At 42.8% G+C, this 24218-nt stretch overlaps 1 protein-coding gene across 1 annotated transcript in view; it reads right to left on the bottom strand.

Annotated features, from left to right (window-relative positions):
* KDR (kinase insert domain receptor) overlaps positions 1-24218 on the bottom strand; it is a 45388-nt gene that overhangs the window by 3310 nt on the left and 17860 nt on the right. Inside the window, exons 13-29 of the mRNA XM_065877723.1 lie at positions 23672-24013; positions 21506-21652; positions 20649-20780; positions 17986-18092; positions 17422-17557; positions 16959-17063; positions 15499-15612; positions 14835-14923; positions 14087-14240; positions 12031-12128; positions 9624-9746; positions 9360-9471; positions 8645-8744; positions 7906-8011; positions 6576-6727; positions 1232-1331; positions 645-730 (exon numbers count right to left, since the gene is read on the bottom strand). Coding sequence (XP_065733795.1) covers positions 645-730; positions 1232-1331; positions 6576-6727; positions 7906-8011; positions 8645-8744; positions 9360-9471; positions 9624-9746; positions 12031-12128; positions 14087-14240; positions 14835-14923; positions 15499-15612; positions 16959-17063; positions 17422-17557; positions 17986-18092; positions 20649-20780; positions 21506-21652; positions 23672-24013 — 2203 coding nt within the window. The remainder of the gene's footprint in view (positions 1-644; positions 731-1231; positions 1332-6575; positions 6728-7905; positions 8012-8644; positions 8745-9359; positions 9472-9623; positions 9747-12030; positions 12129-14086; positions 14241-14834; positions 14924-15498; positions 15613-16958; positions 17064-17421; positions 17558-17985; positions 18093-20648; positions 20781-21505; positions 21653-23671; positions 24014-24218) is intronic.

Here is a 24218-nt window from a genome sequence, read left to right as displayed (position 1 = left end):
GCTAGCAAATAGATAACTACTCCGAATCCCAATATTCTTATAAATACAGAATCTTATTTACTTGTTAAGTTAAAAGCAGGTATATCTACTCAAAACAGCTACGAATTCCTACAGAATCACATGGAAGAAATATTCAAAACCAAATTCAGCATTTTTCCCACAATTAAGTACTTAATAATTCAGCCAAAAAGATTTAAGTATCTTACGCAGATAGATAATGGCTTCTTTATCCATTATATTTCATAAAGACAGGTGTACCCGTTTCTGTTCAAGTTTGAAAATCCTTCAGGGTAGAGTGCACAAAGATTTTAACTATCTCCATAGTTTTAAGGATCACATCCAATGACCTCTGTTTTACTTAGCCAGTACCACACAAACCACTGACCACAGTAAATATGCTCAAAATTCCCCTCGTATTCATAAATTCTCATGAAAACTGACCAAATCCTCTTATTTCAGATTCTTTTTTAGACTTGCCAGGTAATTAGTTTGATTTGTTTCCATTCTTTATTAGTTAGGTTGATGCAAATTTGCCCAACCAAAGAAGACACAAAAAGGGAAAACTCTGCACCTACGCTCAAAGTCCTAGGTTCCTTCCAAAAGTTCCTGTTGAGATTTGTCCTTCTATTTTGGCTGAGCCTTACCTAAAAGATGGGGCTAATTTGCTTCTGTCTTCCAAGGTTTTCAGCTCTTCGGATGCAAGAACCATACCACTGTCCGTCTGGTTGTCCTTTTTAAGAGACAATGAGATGGCACAGTTGATTGTGTACACTGAACAATTACTTAATTAAACTGATTTCCTAACCCACCTATCAGACAACATTCCCACGTTCTGCAGAGGCAGGTAAAGGTAGCATAGCCAGAAACCGTGCAGGCTATAAAAGGAAGTAACTGCTTCCAAGAAATAGATGCAGGCCTGGAAGAAGAGAGAAATTTAGGAAGAAGAAGCCGAGGAGACCCGTTTCTATCCCTCTTTCACAATGATGCTATGTTCGCTTGAGGGGAATTGGGCATGAAGCTGGATTGTCTTGAACCTTAGACCAGGGGCTTTGCATATGGAAAAACCAAGGGCGCCCAATAAGTTCCGTTGCTGTAATGACCCCATCACACATACCCTCAAGGACAGCCTTATAATGAGGCTTCAAGTCTCTAATGCTTAGGTTAATATTTATCTAGCTAATGTTTCACCTTTGGTATTATTTCTAAGACTATTTTTAAAAGATGTGCTTACATCTGGGATTACTTTTACTTCTGGTTCTTCCAACGGGATATCTTCAAATGTTTTTACACTGACAGGCCGGCTCTTTCGCTTACTGTTCTGCAGATACTGACTGCAAAAGAACAAATATTTATGTTTTAGTGGTGGCTGCAGGTTCCACAAGTGATACCTAAGTTCATTATCTTTCAACCGCAAGTTTAATAGCGACCTTCAAACATCCTTTGGGAAAAGAAAAACAAAACAAAAATCTTTCTCTGCTAGCACACACTGAAGGCTTAATTTCCTGTGAAAGTCCATTTAAAAGTATAATATAACTGAGGGGGCATAGATGAGCCCCTTTTCCTTTGAATCGTACTTCTGAGATCCAGGGCTGGACTGAAGACAACAACAGCAGACTCAGCGGTCAGCTGCCTTCTGCTTGGCTTCCTGATTGCCTGTGATTCCTCCACTGAGCTCTCGGCATATTACTGAGTGTTTCACATCTTTCTGGCCACCTCCTAAGCAAGTTTTCTAGACAAGGCCCACAGAACAACCAGTCAATGAAAGATGGGCAGAGGAAACACCTGCAGATCTCACTGAATCTCACCCAGCTCCAGTAAAGGATGCTGAACCCAGCAAGGTCTGGAGACAATCTTCCTCTACATGTAATAGAGGCGCAATGGGTACAGGGGCAGGTGGGCTGAATCTCCTATTGTTAGCCCACAGAGTTGGGGGTGTAGTTCGAGAGTCACAAGGTATTCTATCTATTTCAAAATCTACCACGAACTACACAGACTTGGGAAAGTCACAAATATATTTCTGTGCCCCTACTGCTCCATCTTTAAAATGTACTGGCAAGAGCTTTCCTTTCCTCACTCACAAAGATACCTGGAGGATGAATGGGGTGATCACTGGTGGTTGATAAGGGGGTCTTAGAAAGAATGATGCACCATCAACCAAAGCTTGTTTTCCTCCTTTGAATTCCGAAGGGTACACGTTTCTTTCAGGAGTCCAAAGGATAGGACTTGTCACATCACAACAACACATCACCTGTTCCCTAAGGGTGTTCCTTCCCTACTATGTGACTTTGGGTGAGTCTGATTTTCTGTTAAAACCAGCCCAAGTGGAGAGAAGGAAAGTCCTTTTCATGGGAAGGGAGAGCAAATTCACTCTTCACTCTTATCCCAGCATACTTCCCACTTTAGACGGCCTTCTGGATATATTATATATTCCGTGTGTTTTCGGTGATCAAGTGAAGAGAGGACTCATTTGGGCAAAGAAGGATAATGGAAACTAAATCTCCATCCCCTGCCCCAGGAGGCTGGTTCCTCCTCTTACAAAGAAGAGAGAATGGGGTTCACCAATGACATCCTCACTCAGGAAACTCCACAGGAAAGAGGACATGACATAAAGGAGAGAGAAAAGCCTACTTCTCCTAAGTCCAGTCCCTAAAAGTAGTGGTTACCAAAAATTACTGGTACCATAGTCATTCATTCATTCGTTCACTCATTCAGGAATCCTTTATTGAGACTCTCCCACGTGCCAGGCTCTGTGCTAAATGCTCCTCGACCACTGTCTCATGGCATCTCCACAAATGGTACCTCTCTAGGTGGGTATCATTATCCCAACTTCAGATGAGGAACTAAGACACAGAAAGGTTAAGGAACTTGTCCAAAATCACATAACTGGAATATCTGGATTATTATCTTGAGGGCAATGAGCAGTCACTGAAGGATTTTAAGCATGAGATTGACAAAGTCAGATATGCCCTTTAGAAAGATGACTCTGGGTTGAGGAGGGTAAGGCCAGAGGCCATGAGGCCAATCGGGAGGCTGTTACAATTATCTAGGAGAAAGAAGAGCAGCCTGACTAAAGAAAGGTGATGCCCACACGGTCTGTGGACAGATTCCAGAGGTATTTGAGCTGTAATGCAGCTGCCTTAGAAAGGCCAGCTCCTTGATGGCTGAGCCCAATAATAATAAACATTGCTCGGCCCTTCACAGTTGACAAGGCATTTTCATGGACATCATTGCATCTGCTCTTCACAAAACTACAAAATAGGTTTTCATTATTTCCCATTTGCTAAGGCTTAGGGAGGAAAGAGCTAGAACTGGGGCTCAAACTTAGGTTTCTAGAGCCCACGCAGGGTTGTTTTTGTTTGTTTTTACCTTATTCCACATTGACGCCCTTGGAAAAGCACTAGGAAGGAGAAGGAAGAAGATAGCAGTGAAGTAAAGATTGTCCAAGTCTTTACTGAGCACCTAGTATGCACACAGCCCTGCTCTCTCCCATGTGTACACCGACCATGCGGTGGGGCAGGGGTGGGGGGGGTGGGGGAGGGGGGATAGTGAGGGTGGGAGGGAGGGAGATGCAAGAGGGAGGGGATATGGGGATATATGTACATGTATAGCTGATTCACTTTGTTATACGGCAGAAACGAACACACCACTGTAAAGCAATTATACTCGGATAAAGATGTTAAAAAAAAAATAGACAAAAGGTGCAGAAAGGACAGTTTCATTTCAAGCAGTCTAACATCAGAGCCAAATTCAGGAAAATCTAGCCAGCAGGCTGTCCCAGACATCAATCTACAAGGAGCATTTAAATCATCGCTAGCAATTAACGAAAATGAAAAAAAAAAAAAAAAAAAAAAGCTATGTGCCAGAACCTCTCCCTGGGAGAGAATTGAAAAGAAATCTTTGATAAGCTGCTTGGAGTGGGAGACGAAACTCCCAGGGGAATTGGTGGAGCAACTGCAGATGGTCCCCAAACTGTCCTCCAAGAACGATGAGTCCAATTAAGATGTGTTTTCTTGCAGGAAGCATGCAGACTTGGGGCCAGAGCTGATCCACAGGGGAAGTTAGAGACAAACCTAAGTCTAGACACTAGTGGTCCTTCCTCCTCACCCTTCCCCCACATATCTCTCAGCCCCTTCTCTAAATAAATGCTGAACAAATATTTAAAAAATAGTTTAAAGGGGCAAAAAATCAGGAGGTTGGCTCCCACGGGGATGTCTCTGTCCAGCTCTATTCATAATGCAATGAAATTGAAAATTATGAAGAAGCAAGTGAGAAAGACTCCTTGGCTCTTCTCCTTGACTGGCAACGTGGAAGATAAGGGCACAAGTCCCTTGAGAGGCACCCCAGCCTCACTTCCTCTTCCCCAGGGAAGCAGAACACGAGAGAGCATCCAACTGAAATGTGCTGTGTCCAGATGCCTCGATTCTGCCTCTCCTTTAACCCAGACGATTAAAATGTGAGCGTGGTGCCTTAGTTTTAGTAAAGGCAAAAAGGTGGAGGGGGTCGAGTGGGGATGCAGACAAAAGATTCCAATTTCCATTTTAGTTTTCAAATTACAGCTGGATAAAAGGGAAACTGGACTGGAAAGACCAATTCAAAAATCACAGACAGAAAATAGGAGCCAGGCCTGTGTTGGGACTGTGGTGTCACATTTGTCCACGCCTCTGGGGATACATGTTGGCAGCCCTGTTTCAGATCCAGCATCGCATTTGGCACTTCTCTTACACATATGTGACTTCATTGACTCTCGGCCCCACACGCAAAGCGCCTGAGTAAGCCAAGAGGCTGCCGGCTTGGGTCCTCGCCCCACCTGGTCACGGAAGAACCCAAGGAACACAGCTCACCATCAAATGGCTTTCTGATAACACAGAAGGCAACAGTGTTTCAGGAATAATTACCACACCAGAAGGCCAGCTGAACTTGAACGAGGACTTTTTTTTTTTTTGCGGTACGCGGGCCTCTCACCGCCGTGGCCTCTCCCGTTGCGGAGCACAGGCTCCGGACGCGCAGGCTCAGCGGCCATGGCTCACGGGCCCAGCCGCTCCGCAGCATGTGGGATTCTCCCGGACCGGGGCATAAACCCGTGTCCCCTGCATCGGCAGGCAGACTCTCAACCACTGCGCCACCAGGGAAGCCCGAACGAGGGCTTTTTAAACGTTGGGGTGGAACTATAGGTTTTCATTTCATTCCTCTTTCTCTTTGAGGCCCCCTCCTTGGTATGGGAGAAAACAGCCCTGAGTTAGATATCAGAGGAACTGGATTCATCCCATGTGATTTTAAGCAGCTCACTTAATTGCTATCATTTATTGAGTGTTCTCTAGGTGCCAGGCACTTAGAAACTCATTATACCATGTAATTCTCAAAGTCATCATTTTTGTACAACACCAGTGTCCTTGCCTGGGTCACGGTGAAAATTTGCCCCAGGTCACAGCTGCGAAGGGCAGACTTGGGAATCCAACCCAGTTCCATGTGACTCTAAAATCTGGATCTTTAACCACAATATTGTATTCTCCCCAGGTAACTGCTCTGACACTCACGTTCAACATCTACATCAAAAGATAATAGTATCTACCTTGCCTAACTCTGGCAAAATCTGGTAAGAAAAAGTTCTTTGAAAAATGCTGAAAGTTCTTGACACAAATGGAATGGACAGCTTACGAGTTGGCTTCTTCCCACTCTGAGCTTTCTTCTCTCCCACGGCAGCGTTCCTGCTGCCCTCCCTGTGCGAGTCCACGGGGCAAACTGTCCTGCGTGACTCCCCACCTGCCATCTGGCAACCCGGCCAAAGGCTAGCACTCCGTGGTCCCCCCTGCTGCCACAGCACACTCAAGGGGGCAGGCTGGGCTCATGCAGCCAGGGGTCTGGTTACAGGAGGAAAACACCCAAGACAAAGCAAAGTGAAGCAGTCCCAGGCTTAGTAAAAGGCAATTTTAATATCATATTGTAGAAACCATACCAACTCTTTCCTTATGCACAGGTGCTGGGAGGGAACAAAAAGAAAGCTGCCTTTAGGACCCCTCTACAAATCAGGAAAATACGGCAGTGCATGTGTTTTAAATAAGCCCAGAAGTCCCATTATGCAAATAAAATGCTGAAAATCAGACTTGGGACGGGCTTCTGAAGTTGTGCTGCCCAGTCAAACTCAGGACGCGTCCCCATGGCACACTGTATCCCAGCCAGAGAGGCAAAGGTCTGTTTTCATAAATGCATAGAACTCTTCCTTCCTGAATCTTTCCTAAGCCATATAACTCACATTAATAAAAGAGTACATGGGGATAATTTAAATACAGATGTCTTTGTAAAATTGGTCTCTTTTTCTGGAGATTAACAAACTGTGGCATTCCAGCTATTTGCAGCTGCAGGGCTTAGAATTCTGAAATGAAGAGCTTAGGCAGCAATGTGGACCACAGATGGAAAGAGACTCACCTACCCAGGCGCTCTTGAAGGAGGACCTCTCAGGGCAAAGGGTGAATGTGCAAGTGAAATGCAGCAACTTTATACGATGTCCTTCCTCCATCCCCTTCCCTAAGATGACCTTGAAGCTCCCTCCCCCAGGGGATGTTGACCTTAGACCGTACCTGATTCCTGCTGTGTTGTCATAATGGAATTTGGGGTCACACACTTCCTCTTCCTCCATACAGGAAACAGGTGAGGTAGGCAGAGAGAGTCCCGAATCCTCTTCCATGCTCAAAGTCTCTGATATGGGAAGAACAATGTAGTCTTTGCCATCCTGAAACAATAAACACAGAGTGCTATTGTTATGGCTTCAGTCCTTCAAGAGCCTTTCTATGAAAAACAAAGGCCACTGGGGCTTCTTGTTTATGGGGAATGTAGCTTTCATATCTGAACGTAAAACTTTAAGACAACTTTAAAAATGGCTTGTCAAAAACAAAAGGGCACTCAAAAGCGATGTGTAGATGAAAGTATATTAAAGGATCTAACAAAAAACAAGATGAGTAAGGGGACCACAGAGCACTATGGCTACAATGAAGACAAAACGGGTTGTGGTTACAGATGGAACAACAAAACAGACAGAGCTCCACAGAGCTGAGAAATCGTTTCTTCACATAGTCCTATCTACACGAGCTGGGTCCTTTAAAGGGCATGTCATCCAATTTTAGTGTCTATGCTTCAAGGCAATGGAAAAACTGATGACAGTCTAAAGAAAAGCAGTAAATGTTCAGGAAAATGGGTCTACTGAGAAAAGGTTGCAGAACTTAACATTATTTCATCAAGAGAAAGAAATAAAGGGCAATTTGATACAGAAATAAAGGGCAATTTGATACCTCTAAATGTTTGGAAGGTTTATCGATAAAAATAGATTTGACCCATTGTTCACCACCTGTTCAAAAGAAAAGCAGGAGGAAATTGACTTCCATTCACTGTAGTAAGAGGTGTTGACTGGAGATTAAGTAACTTTCTAAAGGCTACAAGTCTAAAATCCTCCAATGGAAGTTATGAGGGCCTGGGATTTTACAGAGGGAAAAAAAACCCATCAATTTTGCAGGGTTCAGATGTGTTTTTGCTTGAAGAATGTATTTAAAATTCCTTGAAATTCTGTCCACTGTTGATATTCACTTGATCAACTAGGTTTTGGGTTTTTTTTGTTTTTTAGTTTTGTTTGTTGTTTGTTTGCTTTTTTACTTTATAAGAGCCTCTGAAGACACCACAATATACATCAGTAAAAATAAAAGTGATCAGCTCCCAGGTTATGAATTAGGATCTCATCTGTCAAAAAGGTAATTATGACTTTTAGAAAAGCATTACTGCTCAGATCTGGAAGAATATGGCTCCTTGGATTCAGTGGCTGAGAGGACAGTATGGTGGCCATGAGAAGGTCTAGGCAGCAGACGAGCCCTGGACACCTAAGTACTCTCTGTAGAAGCTTCTTGGATGGAGGTCACAAACCTGCTGAGCATTCGCTTGTAACAGATTTCCCAAATGTTCCACCAGCTCTGAAAACGTGGGTCTCTGATTGGGCTCCCCATGCCAGCAGTCAAGCATGGTCTGGTACCTAGAGAAGCAAAACACTGACGTCATTAACCGCCTCTTTCCTCCTGATCTGATGCTGACAATAAGCACTTGAATGAGTAAATATTTATAAAGAGTCCACCATGAGCCAAGATGCTAAAGAGGGATACGGAACTACGTAAAACACAGAACCCTACACTTGGAGCATCAAGTGTGTATCGAAAAGGAAACATCATAAATCAACATCTAGTAAAAACTGACTGGTTAGGGCTTCCCTGGTGGCGCAGTGGTTGAGCGTCCACCTGCCGATGCAGGGGACACGGGTTCTTGTCCCGGTCCGGGAAGATCCCACATGCCGCGGAGCGGCTGGGCCCGTGAGCCACGGCCGCTGAGCCTGTGCGTCCGGAGCCTGTGCTCCGCAACGGGAGAGGCCACAACAGTGAGAGGCCTGCGTACCGCAAAAAAAAAAAAAAACAAAAAACAAACCCTGACTGGTTGGTATAGATAAAGTGCTGTCATTTCAAGAAGGATGACTCGGTGCTTAAGATTATCAAGGAAGACTTCAAGGGAGAAGTACAAACTGGGCCATGAAGGAGGTACCTATAATGGAAAGTCTTCTAGGCAGGGAGAATTTTTGTGAGCAAAGGAGGATAGAGAAATACTTGTAAAGTCTTACATTTCGGGTGTGGTATAATCAGGAGCTCTCATTCTAGTTCCTTCTTTCAATCTCCTACAAAATTCCTCATCAATCTTTACTCCAGGATATGGAGAAGCACCTAGAATAAAACAGGAATGGGGCATTGTTATTTCTTTTTAACATCTTTATTGGAGTATAATTGCTTTACAATGTTGTGTTAGTTTCTGCTGTATAACAAAGTGAATCAGCTATACATATACATATGTTTCCATATCTCCTCCCTCTTGCACCTCCCTCCCACCCTCCCTATCCCATCCCTCTAGGTGGTCACAAAGCACCGAGCTGATCTCCCTGTGCTGTGCGGCTGCTTCCCACTAGCTATCTATTTTACATTTGGTAGTGTATATATGTGCATGCCACTCTCTCACTTCGTCCCAGCTCACCCTTCCCCCTCCCTGTGTCCTCAAGTCCACTCTACGTCAGCGTCTTTATTCCTGTCCTGAGGAGTGGTGCCTTATTGATTTGATTTTCTCTTGCAGAAAGCCCTGAGCCTGATTCTTCAACACCTTCTTCACATATATATCTTTTGTTCCTTTCTTTCTTTCTTTGCTTTTTTAGGTTTTACAACCCAAAGCTTCCAAGTAAGTTTCATCCGATAAAGGTGGAATACAGGAGAGGGAAAGGTGCACTGGGGTCACTGACTTTTATCATTTTATTTGGAGTATGGATGGAGAGACAAAGAGAAGGGACGTACCTAAGGAAAATATTTCCCAGAGCAGGACACCAAAAGACCACACGTCACTCTGAATTGTGTACACCCTGTCAAAAATTGTTTCTGGGGCCATCCATTTCAAAGGGAGGCGAGCCTACAGGGGTAGAAGACAAGGAATGAGAACCCTACTTATCAAATATCTGAAGGAAAAGCTTCCATTGTCCCTGGACACAGGTCCTGAGGCTTGCTGAGAGGAGTTTGAATTCTGCAACTTAACAGATCACTGGGTGCATCTCTGAAACTTACATCTCCTTTTCTGACATAATCTGGGTCTTTATAAATATCCCGGGCCAAGCCAAAGTCACAGATTTTAACCACATTCTTCTCCGACAAGAGGATGTTTCTCGCTGCCAGGTCCCTGTGGATACACTGCAAAAAGAATCGTGTGCATTAGGACTCAACATAACTGATCTCTTCCACATCTGTTGTGACCTCATGCTTTAAAAAAAAAAGAAAAAAAAAAAAACCCACATCAGAAAACCAACTGATTAACAAGCACTGGGTTAAACATCTTTTATCAACTCTTCCGGAAAAAAGTCTGTAAGTTTCATTGAGGCACACATCTGCTTATTCCATAAACAGTCCCAGACTCTGGAATTAAATAGTTATGTTATAGCATGCTGATGGAGTCATAAATAGACTTCTCTTGGACACAATTAAGAATGTGTTTCTGGTCACATCCACACATCCCTTTTGCCTGGCACCATATACGGTTAAAACGTGTTATTCTAAGGAGGCCCTAGAATGGGGTTTATTTTGAATGAATGCACGGAAATCAGAAACAAGGGGCTCTCCTTGGTTTGGTGCCCTTTGTTGGTTTCTCTATTCCATACGTAACCGAAGCTGGACAAGCTCTGAGAAACAATTCCCAGTGGGGCTCACCCTGCTTTCAAAGCGCTGGCTTATCGTGGAGGTCTGTGAAAGCACTCTCAGCCTCTCACTAGTCAAGGGGATTCTCTGGTACACGAAAAAGGAAAAGCGAATTCTCCTTGGCTTTCCTTCTATTCTTTTCTGTTCCTCAGTTTCTCTCTTCTCTGCATCCCCCTACCTTCATGTAACTTCCTACCCTAAGCAGCTTTAACTCCACCTGACAGATTTATAAGAGAACAAGAGTCTCAGGGAACATTGAGAAATGAATGAAAGGCTTAGATGAGAATTCTTATGTCAGTGGAGGAGTGATGTGTGAGCCAGGCATTACGGACCCCTTACACCTCACATCTGTAGAGCACTTTCCTCTGAACGAGGCACAAGGATGTATTGTACGACACAGGAAATATAGCCAATATTTTGTAATAACTGCAAATGGAGTGTAACCTTTAAAAATTCTATTAAAAAAAAATTTTTTTTTTAAAGCACATTGTCTGGCGTGATTGATCAAGACAGGAGACTCCAAAAAACACAGTCCTTCCTACTTTGCCCCGAACCGAAGAGCTTCCTTTTTTAAGCAACCAGGTGGTATTCAAGAAATTCAGCTGGTAGATGCAAGGGAAGTAAAAGGATTCCCCCTCCACCCCTCATTCCCTTCCCCATCAAAGGAACCCTGACTAAATGGCAGGCTCTGGCCTTTAAAAGATAATAAAATAAAATCAGAATCTTCAAGAAGGGCAAAGGGCCTTTCTCTTTGGAAAAATCCTCTAAGATCCCACTTCTCTCCCTTCCCCTTGGAAGAGAGAAGACAAGAGCTCTTGGGCAGAAACCTCGGAGATCCTGAGGCCCTGAAAGCGGTGACAAGCTTTAAACTCCAGAAAAAGGCATGGGTGAGGGATTTCACTCTAATTTAGGAAAAAAACACAAAGTAAAACCTTTAAGTCTTTCTCCCACAGGTAGGCTGCAGCAACTGCATTCTGTCAACTGATAATTTTTCCTGAAACTTAATCTGAATTTTTCTTGTTTAATGTAAAACCATCCATTTTACCCTTTCCGAGGGGTGCCTCCACAGTGTTTACAACCTTTGGAATGTTTGTAACTTGTCAGTATCCACCTCAGCCTTTGTTTGGCCTACTTTTCTAATTTTAGCTCTTTCAATAGTTCTCATCTAAAGCCTGTCCTTCCTGGTTTCTAATTATGCTACTACCAAATACTTTTTGATGGATGGTGATGAATATCAAAGAAATGAAAAACAGACTTGTGCCAAGATATTTGCAAGGCTCAGCCCCTCACCTCTTCTAGGCCATTACTCAAATGCACATTCCCCTAAAGCCTTCCGTGTCCCCTTGGTTTAAAATCAATGTACACAAACACAGAGGCATATGTCCACAGGAACATAACGCTCCTGTATACTCTATAACTCTTTCCTGGTGATTTTTCTCCACAGTACTTACTCCCATCTAGCCTACCAGGCATTTTACTTGTTTATATTGTTTGTTCCACCCACTAGAACATAATCTCTATGAAGGTGGAGAGTTTTGCCTATTTGCTCACACAGTGTCCTTAGCGCTCAGAAGACTGCCTGCATTTAGTAGGTATTTACCACATGAATTAATTTCATGAACTCCTAACACCACTTTAATGAGCAGAAATGGGGCCTCCCAGTAGAGCTCTCTTAACAGTGCTCCAGCAGTGGTGAATGAATCACAGTCCCAAACAAACACCAATGGCTGGCACTGGACACCTCATTTGCAAATCTGTGATGTGAAGAGATACTTTGTCTCACCTTCCGTGATGCCAAAAACTCCATGCCCTTAGCCACTTGGAAGCTGTAACAGATGAGATGCTCCAAGGTCAGGAAGTTCTTGTACACATCTTCAGAAACTGTCAGAAGATGCAGTAGGACAGAGATTGGTATTTCGGCCAGAAACTGTTTATAAGTTTGATAGAGCGATCTTCATTTTAAAAATTGGGAGTTAAATTTCAGGAAATAGAAGCAGACAGAAAATGCTTCTATCTTCTGTAAGTATGCTGAATCCTGGTATATTATTAGCCTTCATCATACCCCTTAGCAAAAATATTGGTTTTTCCATTTTAGCCAAATTGGACGAACAAATCCAGGAGGCAAAATGGAGGAAAAACTGGCATAGATAACAGGGGGGTAAAAGCAGGCTTTTACAAATTTGCTGTTTAAAGTGTTGTGTTTTTTTCATATACCCAGAGGGATAAACAATAGTTTTCATATCAAGAACTCTAAAAATAAAACAACAATATCCAGGGTCATTGAATCTTTTCTCTCCAGGCTTTGTCCTGGGACAAAGGCCAAAGGTCAAACCACAATCTACAATGGCTAACTAAAAAATACCAGAAATATATTTACTTCTCTCACTTTTAAACTGAGAAAGGGCTGTAAACACATTAAATCTGGCCTGTGAGGATGCTCTTTCCTTCAAGGATATGAATGAGAGAAGACAGGAACATCGAGAGGAAGATGAATTTACGTAAATTTGTGGTATTTGCTTCTGGGCAACTAGTACAAAGAAACACTAAGACGTTAATGAGCACTTCAACGTGATCTCTTAACTTCGGTCAGATAAGACAAGACATGGCTTATTTCCTGAAGACAAATACCAGAGCAAATGAAAACTCAGTTGTAATAATAACCTTGTAAGTATTAAAAAGACTACGAAACTTTTTCTCAGTGACTTTCTATGTTCAGGGCTATGTTCAGTGACTTTCTATGTTTCATTATTCAGTCCATGAATAATGAGTGAAACTCTTTCATTTTCCAGATGAAGAAATGGAGGCAAAATTCTGGGCCAATGACCCCTCTCCTCCCACTGACTCCCTCAAGCCCTTGGGTTTCCAGCTCTCTGGCCACCATTTTGTGAGAGAGAGGACGGGGCAGAAGTGGCTCCACTCAGTGTGCACCCAGTTATGTGAGGTCCAGACAACCTCCCCACGCTTTTCTAGACCAAGTTCTAGCCTCACACTGCCTGCTTGGCGTCTATGGGAAAGAAGTCAGTTTTAAGTTCTCTCTGTGGCCTCATGTCCAAGGGAACAGAAGCAGGTTTCTTCCACTACTTCATGATTGAATTCTTCTAAGCTCATGCCTCAAGAAGATCCAAATGTCGGGAAGCCCCATCTCTACCTCCACGGAGCTGTCTCTGCTCCTTCTGAGGGAAGCAGATATACAGTGTGTCCTGAAGCTGGAAGAGGTCCTGAAAGTTAGGCTGGGAACACAGCTCCACTCATAAAGAGCACTAAAATATCACTGGAAGCATAAGTGGATAAAGAAAAGTGTATTGACCAAGACTCTTCTGACGAAATATGGAAGACTTGATAAGCCACTTGGGGTAGAAACAACAGATGCCTACACTGCCTTGGAGAAGGTTGGGTATGATTAACCGAAGGACTTCTGTTGTGCTGGTGAAGCAGACAAGGTGGGACTGAACCGCTGTGGACAATGGGGAGGCTGGATCAAACACCGGAGAGCCTCCTTTGCCCATCCGGAAGATGGCGCTGAGCCTCTCCTGCTGACAAATGTTGAACCAAGACTTGAAGAGCGTTGGTTTGACTGTTTGCCAACTGCTTAGCCCTCCCGGGGGACTGAGATTTCTCAGGCTAGCCATGCTCTGCCTCACCACGTAGCCTGCTGCTTATTTAGACCTTCCGCCCCTCACTTTTGGGGAGACTGAATGAAAGCCTCCTAGAAATTTAGGTCTCTTTCAAATATTAGGTAATACTGGATTTTTCCAGGACAAAATTCATTGTAACACCCTGTCACCTCATCTGTTCCTACAAGAGCATGCATTCGGTGCAGAGGAAGCAAGGGCAGGTACCTTCCTCTTCCTCCACATCACTGAGGGATTTCTCCTCAACAAATCCGGAGCTGGCTGAGCTCTGGCTACTGGTGATGCTGTCCAAGCGGCGTTTAGGATCCACGGTGATTTCCCCAACATATTCTTTCCCTTGCCGGAATCGTGCCCCTTTAGTCTATAACGAAACAGATGAACAAACTCCTTGAACACCAGAAAATCTCTCCAATGTAGTTAAACTATAGAAACAATTGTAACTATTAAAAGAAGATGAGAGACATCAATTTCAGGATCATGGAATCTCTGGGCTGAAATTTGGGGCAAGCGTTCTACATAATAGATTTTCTTCCATAAAGCCTGTCTCTTTTCTAGCTTAGAGATAAGGGCCTTGTTACAAGTTTCACTCAGACACACTTCCAACATTAGGGCACTTTTGACACTGGGACTGACACTCCATAGGGCCACATATGGCCAGGGCAGAGACAGAATAATCCAGAGCTGTCCTTCCACCTGTCATTCCCTACCCTTAATCACACCCACCTTCCCCTCCTTGGCATCATCTATAATGGGTCGGTAGATCAGAGTCACAAAAATAAAACATGAGAAGTATGTGTCCTCCAGAAGGTAAAAGAGGAAGTTACAACAGCCAAGAGGTAACATGAAAAGATTCCTCACAATTTCTTTGCAGAATTTTACCAAAAAACTTAACCTGTACCACTTTGAGTTGTTCTCCATTTTACAGCGTGACCACAGTTGTTAGGAAATGACATACCTTGTAGGGGACAAACTCATTTCTCTTGCTCCTTAAGTAAGTTGACAGGTTTCCAAACTTGCAGAATTCCACAATCACCATGAGTGGCCCTGCAGACAGCACAGCATACCAAGAAGAGAAAATGTACTCGTATTTTCACTCGTTTCTCACCAAGTGTTTAAGATATCAATGAGCTAGAAAATATCACAGAAGAGGCTACACCCTTTCACTGGAAACAGGATCATAGAAATCAGCTGGCTGCAATTCCCTTATATTGTAACTTTTCTTTTTCCAAAAGGCAATTCCACAGAAGATGAACCAAAATTTCAGATGAAAATCCACCCACTTGCTTTTCAACACAATCACCTGAGATGACTCCATTTTAGGGGGCACCACTCTTAAAGTCCTTTGTTTTCAAATTTGGAGGGAAGTTTACTCTTCTCCTCTGAACACCTATTACATAAGTAGCAAACTGTATTATAATGATGTAGCATTTTTTAATTCACGTTCTAGAATAATTTACAGTGTCCATTAAACCTCCATGAAATATATTTATATATAGGAATCTGCCAAAGTTTCCTAAGTTAAGGAAACCAAGGCCATGGGAGTTGGGTGGTTTTCCTCAAATACCAGCAGAAAAGTATATGCCAAAATCCCACAGCCAGAGCCATCTACAGACACTCACCCCCTGGCTTGGTACAGGCACCAAGAAGATTGACCACGTTGAGATGGTGGCCAATATGAATGAGGATCTTGAGTTCAGACATGAGGGCTCGGTGTTCGCTGTGTGTTGCTCCTTCTACAAATATAAACAAAGAGGGAAATCATACATGAGGCATTACCTTAGGAGGATTAACGCCGCACGGTGTGCATCTGTGCGACTTTCCCTCCAGGGGTAGTACAACTGTAACCCAACTGACAGGCTAGCTGCATTAAAAGACAAACATAAATTATATTTTATAATTCTAAATCGAATTCTTTAAGTGCACCCAGAATGTTTGATATTTGAAGGAAGCCACTGTGAGGTCTTTTGCAAAGTGGAGAATACATCTGCAAATGAAATCATGCCCAGATTCTCCCCTTTTACAAAACTGGATTCTCACATATCAGGTTTACTATGCTTCTTAGGGCCTGATTATTTCAGTGCTCCCTCGTAAGGAAGCAACACCATGTATTGCTCATGCGTTAGGGGCTATGCTGGAGTTCCCGCCAATCTGTGCCGAGCAGGAGACTTAACAAGGGCCGGCTGCCAAAGCCAGCTGGCACATGAGGCCGATGAGGCTAAGACTGTGAGTTTGATCCTGTACAGACTGGTACACTTCCCTCTAACTCACAGACGTGGTCCACACCTCAGGCCCCGATGAGCCACCTCAAAAGTGCATACTCCTCGGCCACAAGGGAGAAAAGGCAAAAGGAGAGAGATCCCTTCAAAATGCACAAGACCTATTGGCGAAGGGTCAGTAGCACTGTCTCCATCAATGAAAGCACATCAGAATTCTAGCAAAGAGCTTTATACGCGTCACCCCCCCCCGAAATTAAAACGGCAAGACCAGAATTCCATTACGATTAGGCTTGACAGTTGTTTATGAAACTTTTCATTTTAAAAATGTCCCCCTTAATCCTTTTTTTCCCAGCACAACCATTCTTATTTTGCGTATTGCCTTTTATATGTGAGAATCTTTTCCATATTCCAATTCTAGGGAACATGCTGGTTTTTGCATGCTGCTATTTTTACTCATTACATCAAATTTCTTTTTCCGTTTCTTGATGGTCTGTAATTATCTTACTAATGCACTATAGTACACTAAGAAAACAGTTTTGATGTAACCAAGGTATTTTTTTCCTATAGCCGGACTACTAAATATAGTTGTACAAGCTGTGATCTGTGCAAGGGCTCCCAGGCAAGGTGGGGCGGTAGGGGAGCTCAGATCCATCCCAACTTTGCCTGCCAGGCTGTGGACCCTGACATGAGTCTATAAAAGAGGAAATTTTTATCTAGTTTGTACAAAGGCATCGTATAGTCTGGCTGCATGTTTGGCTCGTGGGCCCACCTAGCCACAGAGCCACTGATACAAGCCTTTCATCATGTTTAAAGATGGGATGAAACAGATAGAGGGATACATCACCATAGAATTTTGCTTTTACCTTTCAACATTTTGACAGCCACTGTCTTGCAGGTTGCTGTCTTGTCAATTCCAAAGGCATCTGCTTCAATCACTTGCCCAAAGGCACCACGGCCAAGAGGCTTACCTAGAGTCAACAACAAAACAGATTTGGACTATTTCACCACCAAAGCGATAGGCAAAGATTCTGACTTGATAGGGTGACCATACATCCCAGTTTATCGTGGACAGTACAGTTGACCCCCTTGTCCTGGCTTAATGATTTAATACCTCTCTCTTTACCCTCTAAATGTCCTGCTTTGGGTGATTATACAGGGACCCTACTTCTAAGTGACTAAAATGGACGATTACTCAAATTCAAGAGATGGGATGCATTTTCTGAACCAGGATCCAACATTTAAATAGACTAGATTTGTCCCCAGCCTAAAAGAGGAAGAGATGGCCTGGCAAACCCAATATCAAATTAATATCACTTGAAAACACACCTAGTTTCAGCCGGTCTCTGGGGAATTCCCATTTGCTGGCATCATAAGGCAGGCGTTCACAGTGCTCATCCAGGGGGAGTTCGTCTGGATCCATGACGATGGATAAGTAGCCCGTCTTCAGTTCCCCTCCACTGGCCTGGAAAGCATTGCTCTTTCCGGTCACACACACCCTGTTGTCTGGCTGTTGTTCTCTGTGCTTGTTATTGTTGTTTATAGAAGCCCCATTCTTGGTGTCTCTTTTTCTAAATGGCTCATAGCGTGTGAGAGTAGTCCTATTATAATTCTGCTCCCAGTGTCCCCTCGACCCCCAAATGAGCTCAGAATTTAATTCTTAAATCTTAATTACACTAGACAGTCCAAGCCCATTTCTTCTCTTGTTGCTTCTATCAATTAAAGCCCAGTGGTCTAGCCAAAAGCAAGTGGGTAAGAAGGTTATTGTATAGAAATAAAATTGTGCCTGTTGAGCCAATAACAATGGGAAGAATCAACTCAAAGAACCCCAGTCAGCTTTCATTAATCATGAAAACCAACGTGCAAGGGACGGAAGGGAAATGATTTCGTTACCCGCTTAACGGTCCGTAGAACGATGACAAGAAGTAGCCAGAAGAACATGGCAATCACTGCAGTGCCGACTAGAATAATGACTTCCAAGTTTGTCTTTTCCTGGGCACCTGGAAAGACACAAATGAATGAGCATCAACAACTGGAAACTCATACCTTTTGATATAAAATAACAAAGTTCCACACTAAAGCAAAATCTCAATCTTACCAACTCAGGAAAATTCTAGACAATAATAGTCACAAACCTCTAACTTGAATGGAGTTTATAATATTCTTAATGGATAATTTCAAGTTTGCAAAACATTGCTCATGAAAACTTCCAACAGTAAAATTCTAAAGTAATTAAGAGAGAAATATTAATGTCCTAAAAGACAAACAGAAAGCATTTGGAAGAAGAGCAGACTTTGATGGGAAAAAAAAGCCAGATCATGTTCTATAGAGAAGAAAAGTATTCTATTTGGGGAAAATAAACGTTTGGTTTTATGCTGTTGGTCTATATTTTGATCTGTATGGAGTTTGCGGAAGGACTTTTTAAGAAAACAAGTAGGGAAATAAATGCAGTCCTTTGGCCAGAGAGCAATTAGTGACTGGGCACCTACGAGATGCTCATCACTTTAGATATGTCATGTTACTCAGTCTTCTCGATAACCCTCAGTTTTCAGATGGAGAAGCAAGCTCAGAGAGGTTAAGCTACTTCATCAAGGGCACACAGAAAGTTGATGGAATGGTCAAGAGTTAAACAAGGTCTGTCCAACACTGGCTAACATTTCACTACCCCATCCTTGTGTGGCAGGAGCCTCAGTGAGGAAAGTGAAAGAGCTGAGGTGAGTGCCTCAGGCGTGGCCTGGCAGTATGAGTTTAAACATACTCAGGAAAGGAAAGAGAAGAGAAAAAGCTGGAGGTCAGCAAGGAAAGCTGCAGATGTTCAGGACTCCAGAGGACAGCTCTGAGTGGGGAAAATTAAGCCCAGAGGAGGCTTTCAACCAAGAGTGATTAGCACAGTGGTGATAAGGAAGCAATTATCACTTAGGCTCTCCCATTGGATGAGTGCAGTGTGAATCAAACTGGGCCACAAGCTGTGAGAGTGGCTCAGGCAGCCTCAAGAAGACGGAAAGACAAGTAATTAATTAGTTAGCAAAATAAGAGTTATAGTTGAGAGACAAGCACCAAGTACGCTTGGAAGTAGATTTTGTTTCTCTGGTGGTCTTACTGAAGGAATTCTCTATTTATACATAGAGATTTAAAAGTCTGTTTGTTCATAGTAAAAAGTTCAAAGATTCAACTGTCTATATAAGTTGGTGCATTAATATTCCCATATGAACATTTGGGAAAGCGGCAGGAGCATTAAATATTTACCTCTTCCTTTCTTAGTATTCTCTTCTGGTGAGAAGTAAATACAATCTCTGTGCCAAGGTTACCTAGTTAGGCCTCTTGGTAACCAGCTGCAGACAGCTAACAGAGCTGAGGCAAAGCATGGGAGAGAACTGGAAGTCTCCCTTAGGATTTTGCCTAAAACATGTAGCACTTTGAAAGTGACAAAACCACCATGTCACTTGAAATCTTTATTTGCAAGTACAGTTTACAAAATGGTAATAAGCCTATAGATTGGAAAAGAAGTCAAGGTATTGAGATGTAATCCTTGGCAACATAGATTTGACAGACTAAAGGAACTAAAATCTAGTCTTTGAGAGACAAATTAGGATGAGTGCATAGAAATCCATCAGTTCCTCCATCTATCACCACCCCTCTCTTTTCCCCTTGCATACCATTCCTTCATCAACATAATACAGTTTCACTGTCCCCTGATGGGTTATTTTTTAAAAGACATAGGAATACACTTTTGAAGATAAAATATTCTGTCACAAATTCACCTTTCCCATCTGAGAAAATGCCAGATTTCACATCATTCCTGCATACACATTTAGATAAGAACCCAAATTTTCTATATCAGAGAAGCAATGGTCTATTGTTCACAAATGAATGTTAATTACCTTTAGTCCAATAAAAACTATGAACCTTTGTGACTATCTAGATAGCACCGACTGACTTTCATGACTAGGCAGCAATTCTACCTAATAAATATAGAGGCATAATTTTCGTAGCAAGTTAATTAAGCCATTCATATGAAGAAAGAATCAGGGAGAGGAGGACATTCCACCCGCCTGGCTAAGAATTTTTCCACAGTGAGAACTGCGGGGATAGAAATGTGATGAGAGCAGAATTAAAATAACATTAATTATGTTTTCTGGTTAAAATAACATATACTTATAGTAGAAAACATACGAAGTACAAAGAATATTAAAACCACCCATAACCCTCCTGCCCAAAGTATATGAGTATATATAAGATACAAGCTAATTTTTTTTTTTTTTTTTTTTTTTTGCAGTACGCGGGCCTCTCACTGCTGTGGCCTCTTCCGTTGCGGAGCACAGGCTCCGGACGTGCAGGCTCAGCGGCCATGGCTCACGGGCCCAGCCGCTCCACAGCATGTGGGATCTTCCCGGACTGGGGCACGAACCCGTGTCCCCTGCATCGGCAGGTGGACTCTCAACCACTGCGCCACCAGGGAAGCCCAGATACAACCTAATTTTTTTTTTTTTTTTTTGTGGTACGCGGGCCTCTCTAATTTTTAAAAACTACCTGATGGTCTATGAATTCCCACTGACCTTCCACTATGAAAAACGCCTCCACTTTTGCACACCCGAGAACACTGCATGCCTGGCAGGTGTACAGGCCTTCATCCTCCTTCCTCACCCTGCGGATAGTTAGGTTCCGGTTCCCATCTTTTAGCACGATGCCTGAGAAAGGGGGAAATTGATGGTTTTTATTTATGATGTGGTCTGGTAGAGTTTTTCAGGACAAAAATCTTTTTAATGTAAATGTTTCCCTTTATCTTGGGCTATTATCTAACTCTAAAAAGAGTCATACAGGGTCAACTGCTGTCTCAGCTCCCCTGGCTTCCACGAGAATTCAGCAGGCTCTGAATACTCGGGTTCCGAGTCTATGAGATGAGCCAGACCATGGGCAGTAATATTGCTTTCTGTTCTACCTAAAACAAATCAAGAAACCATATGGATTTTATACTGTATGACACTTCTATGTGGAATCTAAAAAATAAAACAAACTAGTGGATATAACAGAAAAGAAACAGACTCACAGATATAGAGAACAAACTAGTGGTGACCAGTGGGGAGAGGGGACAGGGGAGAGGGAAGCAAGATAGGGGTAGGGGATTAAGAGGTACAAACTACTAAGTATAAAATAAATAAGCTACAAGGATATATTGTACAGCACAGGGGATACAGTCAATATTTTATAACTGTAAATGGAGAATAATCTTTAAAAATTGAGAATCACTATGCTGTCCACCTGCAACTTAAATAATATCGTACATCGATATACCTTAATAAAAATAAATAAATGAGTAAATAAATAATTTTTTTAAGAAAGAAATAATATGGATTTTAGTTAATATCTCTAGGAAGATTTTGCAGCCAAAGAGAGACCGACATGCTCTATTCACCTGAATCTTCCACAAGCGTCTCATTATCTTTAAACCACGTAATCTGTGGAGGGGGATTCCCAGACGCTGTGCAGGAAACTTCGATGGTTTCACCAATACTTGTTGTCTGGTTCTCCAGGTTTCCTGTGATTGTGGGTGCCATGCGCTCTATGCACAGGCACACAAAAAAATCATAGGTCATTTAGTTATAAGTTTTGAAGTGGTTTTCATATCAGTAAACTATTAAACCATTTAGTAAACTGTTAATTTACTAAGCCAAAAATACACAGAGGTTGATAACTGGAGCATTGTTCATGGCGTAAAGTTAAATGAAACAAGTCAGTCAGTTCAGACAGATCACTGCATCTCTTTGAACATTCATATTAGTGATTCAAGCTGGTAATCACATCGCAAAATAAAAGTTGTCACCCTTGACTTACCTCCAAATAGATAAATAAATTCTAGCCAGTGACACACAAGAATTCTGCCATGTTTCTCTTGGAAAGTACATAACTTTAGTGTAATTCAACAAAGAATGCCTTATATTTATTTGACACTTTTTACAAAACTCATTTGTCCTATTTCTGTTTTTCACTATCAACCCTATGGTGGGCAGTATTAGCCTTATTTTGCAGATGAAAGGGGTTAAACAACTTACCCCAGTCCTTATAACTAAGTAAACAGTTGAACTCAGAATTTCCACTAAAACACAGACAAAACAATGATAACCTAAGGAAAGTCAAAGATTTTTAAAAAATGAAGCCCATAGGTACTCATTTAAATGTACAGGACAACTTTAGATTTAACCTTTCCTACAAATCATCAGAGTGCTGTCGAACTATCTTGTCCAAACCAACTGAACATCGAAAAGAATCCTTCTGAGAGAATCCACTTCAACATCTAGCAAAATTAGATTACCTCAATGGTGAACTACGCTGGGGCTTCAGCAAATGGACTCTAGTCTATTTCCAAGAATAATTTTTGGAAAACAACTTGGGAGTCCTTAGAGAGCAAACCAGCTCATTGTGAGCATGTATTTCCTGGGCACGGCAAAGCCAGGAACCTCCTTCACATCTCTTTCTGAATTTTTTCACTAGCTTGAAACCAGACTGGTCACCAAGATGAACAGAAAAACCATGATCATATATGGGGTGTGATTTGAAGGGCCTTGGGATGACTTCACTCGAAAACATCTCTTCTTCTGACACCAGAGTCTCAACACTAGCAAAATCTGTCCTAGTGCCTGTTTGAAAATACCCCTTAAAATATGTCAAGGCCTTTGAAAATATTATTCCTCTAAAACTCTGGTATAAATTAGTTTATCTGGGCAGTTTCCCCTTCCCGACAGTTAAAAAAAAAAAAAACAGAACACATGCACCCTAGAAACTAGGAAGGGACACTAGGGAGAGGAGAAAATGGAAGGAGATAGCACAGAGAAACTCCCCAAATTTGACTGATTTCCCCAGTGACAGAGCCGTGTCTGCACGGATTTTGTGCAAGGCACGGGGTTAGAGGAGGTGTAGAGAGTGACTTGGTGTGGGACTTACAAAGCTTTCTTGCACTAAAATGCTCATTTCATTGACCGTGAGCTGTACCACAGAGGTACAGGGCACTGAGTGCAGCATCCCTCCCAGAGGCTCTCACAGGTCTTAAACAACCCCATCACCACACTCTTCAGGCAGCAGATGTCTTATCAAGCACGCAGTATGTGCCACTATGTTCTATGCCTGGAGCTCAGCAAGGAGTAAAACAGAAACAACCCCTTTCCTCATGGACACAGAGACCTCACTGTACCCCACAGCCCAGCAGTTGTCTGTATTCTCACTCTGTCCACCACTACGAACTTCCGGCACCCTCCTAGCTCATGGTAGGCATTCACAAGTATGTGTCTATTTAAATAACTGAATGCTCAAGAATGAGGCAGAAACTTCCCTGGTTTAGGGGAATCCCTTGCAGATAATAGTGAGTGACCCCACCATCAGGGCTGGAAAGAATGCGGTTATTTTCTCTTTTTAATACATCACTTCACCACGATTAGCTTCCTTCTGACTTGAGGACTTTCCGCAAGATAAGTGCTCACCCGGTCTACTTCATAAGCTGCTAGAGGACAATCTTCACACAGCCCCTGAAAGCATTACATTTACGGCACCCCAACTGCTTCTGGATGGTCCAGAGTTACCTCCCTACCTAGGACTGTAAGCTGCCTGGCCACGCAATGTCTTTTCTTGGTCTTCCTGTCCTGAGCAAAGCAGATGTAGTCTCCTTGGTCCTGCAAGGATGCATTCTGCAACTCCATGATCAAAATGTCATTTGTGCTATTAGAGATCATCGTGGCGTTCATTCTCCAAAGAGCATCCAAGTTCTTGCAAACAGGTGTGGGCAGCTCTCCCACGTGGATGGGCAGAGCCTGCGGGCCAAGTTTGTACCACGTGAGGTTCTCAAACATAGTTCGGTCCGCGGAGCACCACAGAGACACGCTCTCCTGCTCGGTGGGCTGGGTGCCGGGTTGCAAAGTGATTTCAAAACCCTCTGAAATGTAAAACGCATGCTTAGAAGACAGTGATTTAACTTGGGCAGCACACTGTTGCTTCCTTGCTGCCTTCAGTCTGCGATAAAGCACCAAGAGAGGTGAAGCTCTGGCATTCCCAGACGATGGGATACAAGGAGACAACCAAACTGGACAGTTCCAGATTCAAAATGTATTATTTTGCCAAAATACATTATTTGGAAATGT

The sequence above is a fragment of the Phocoena phocoena genome, chromosome 5, assembly GCF_963924675.1.
Source record: "Phocoena phocoena chromosome 5, mPhoPho1.1, whole genome shotgun sequence".
Lineage (NCBI taxonomy): Eukaryota > Metazoa > Chordata > Mammalia > Artiodactyla > Phocoenidae > Phocoena > Phocoena phocoena.
The sequence above is the reverse complement of the archived record's forward strand: the minus strand, read 5'-3'. Positions and strand labels throughout refer to the sequence as shown.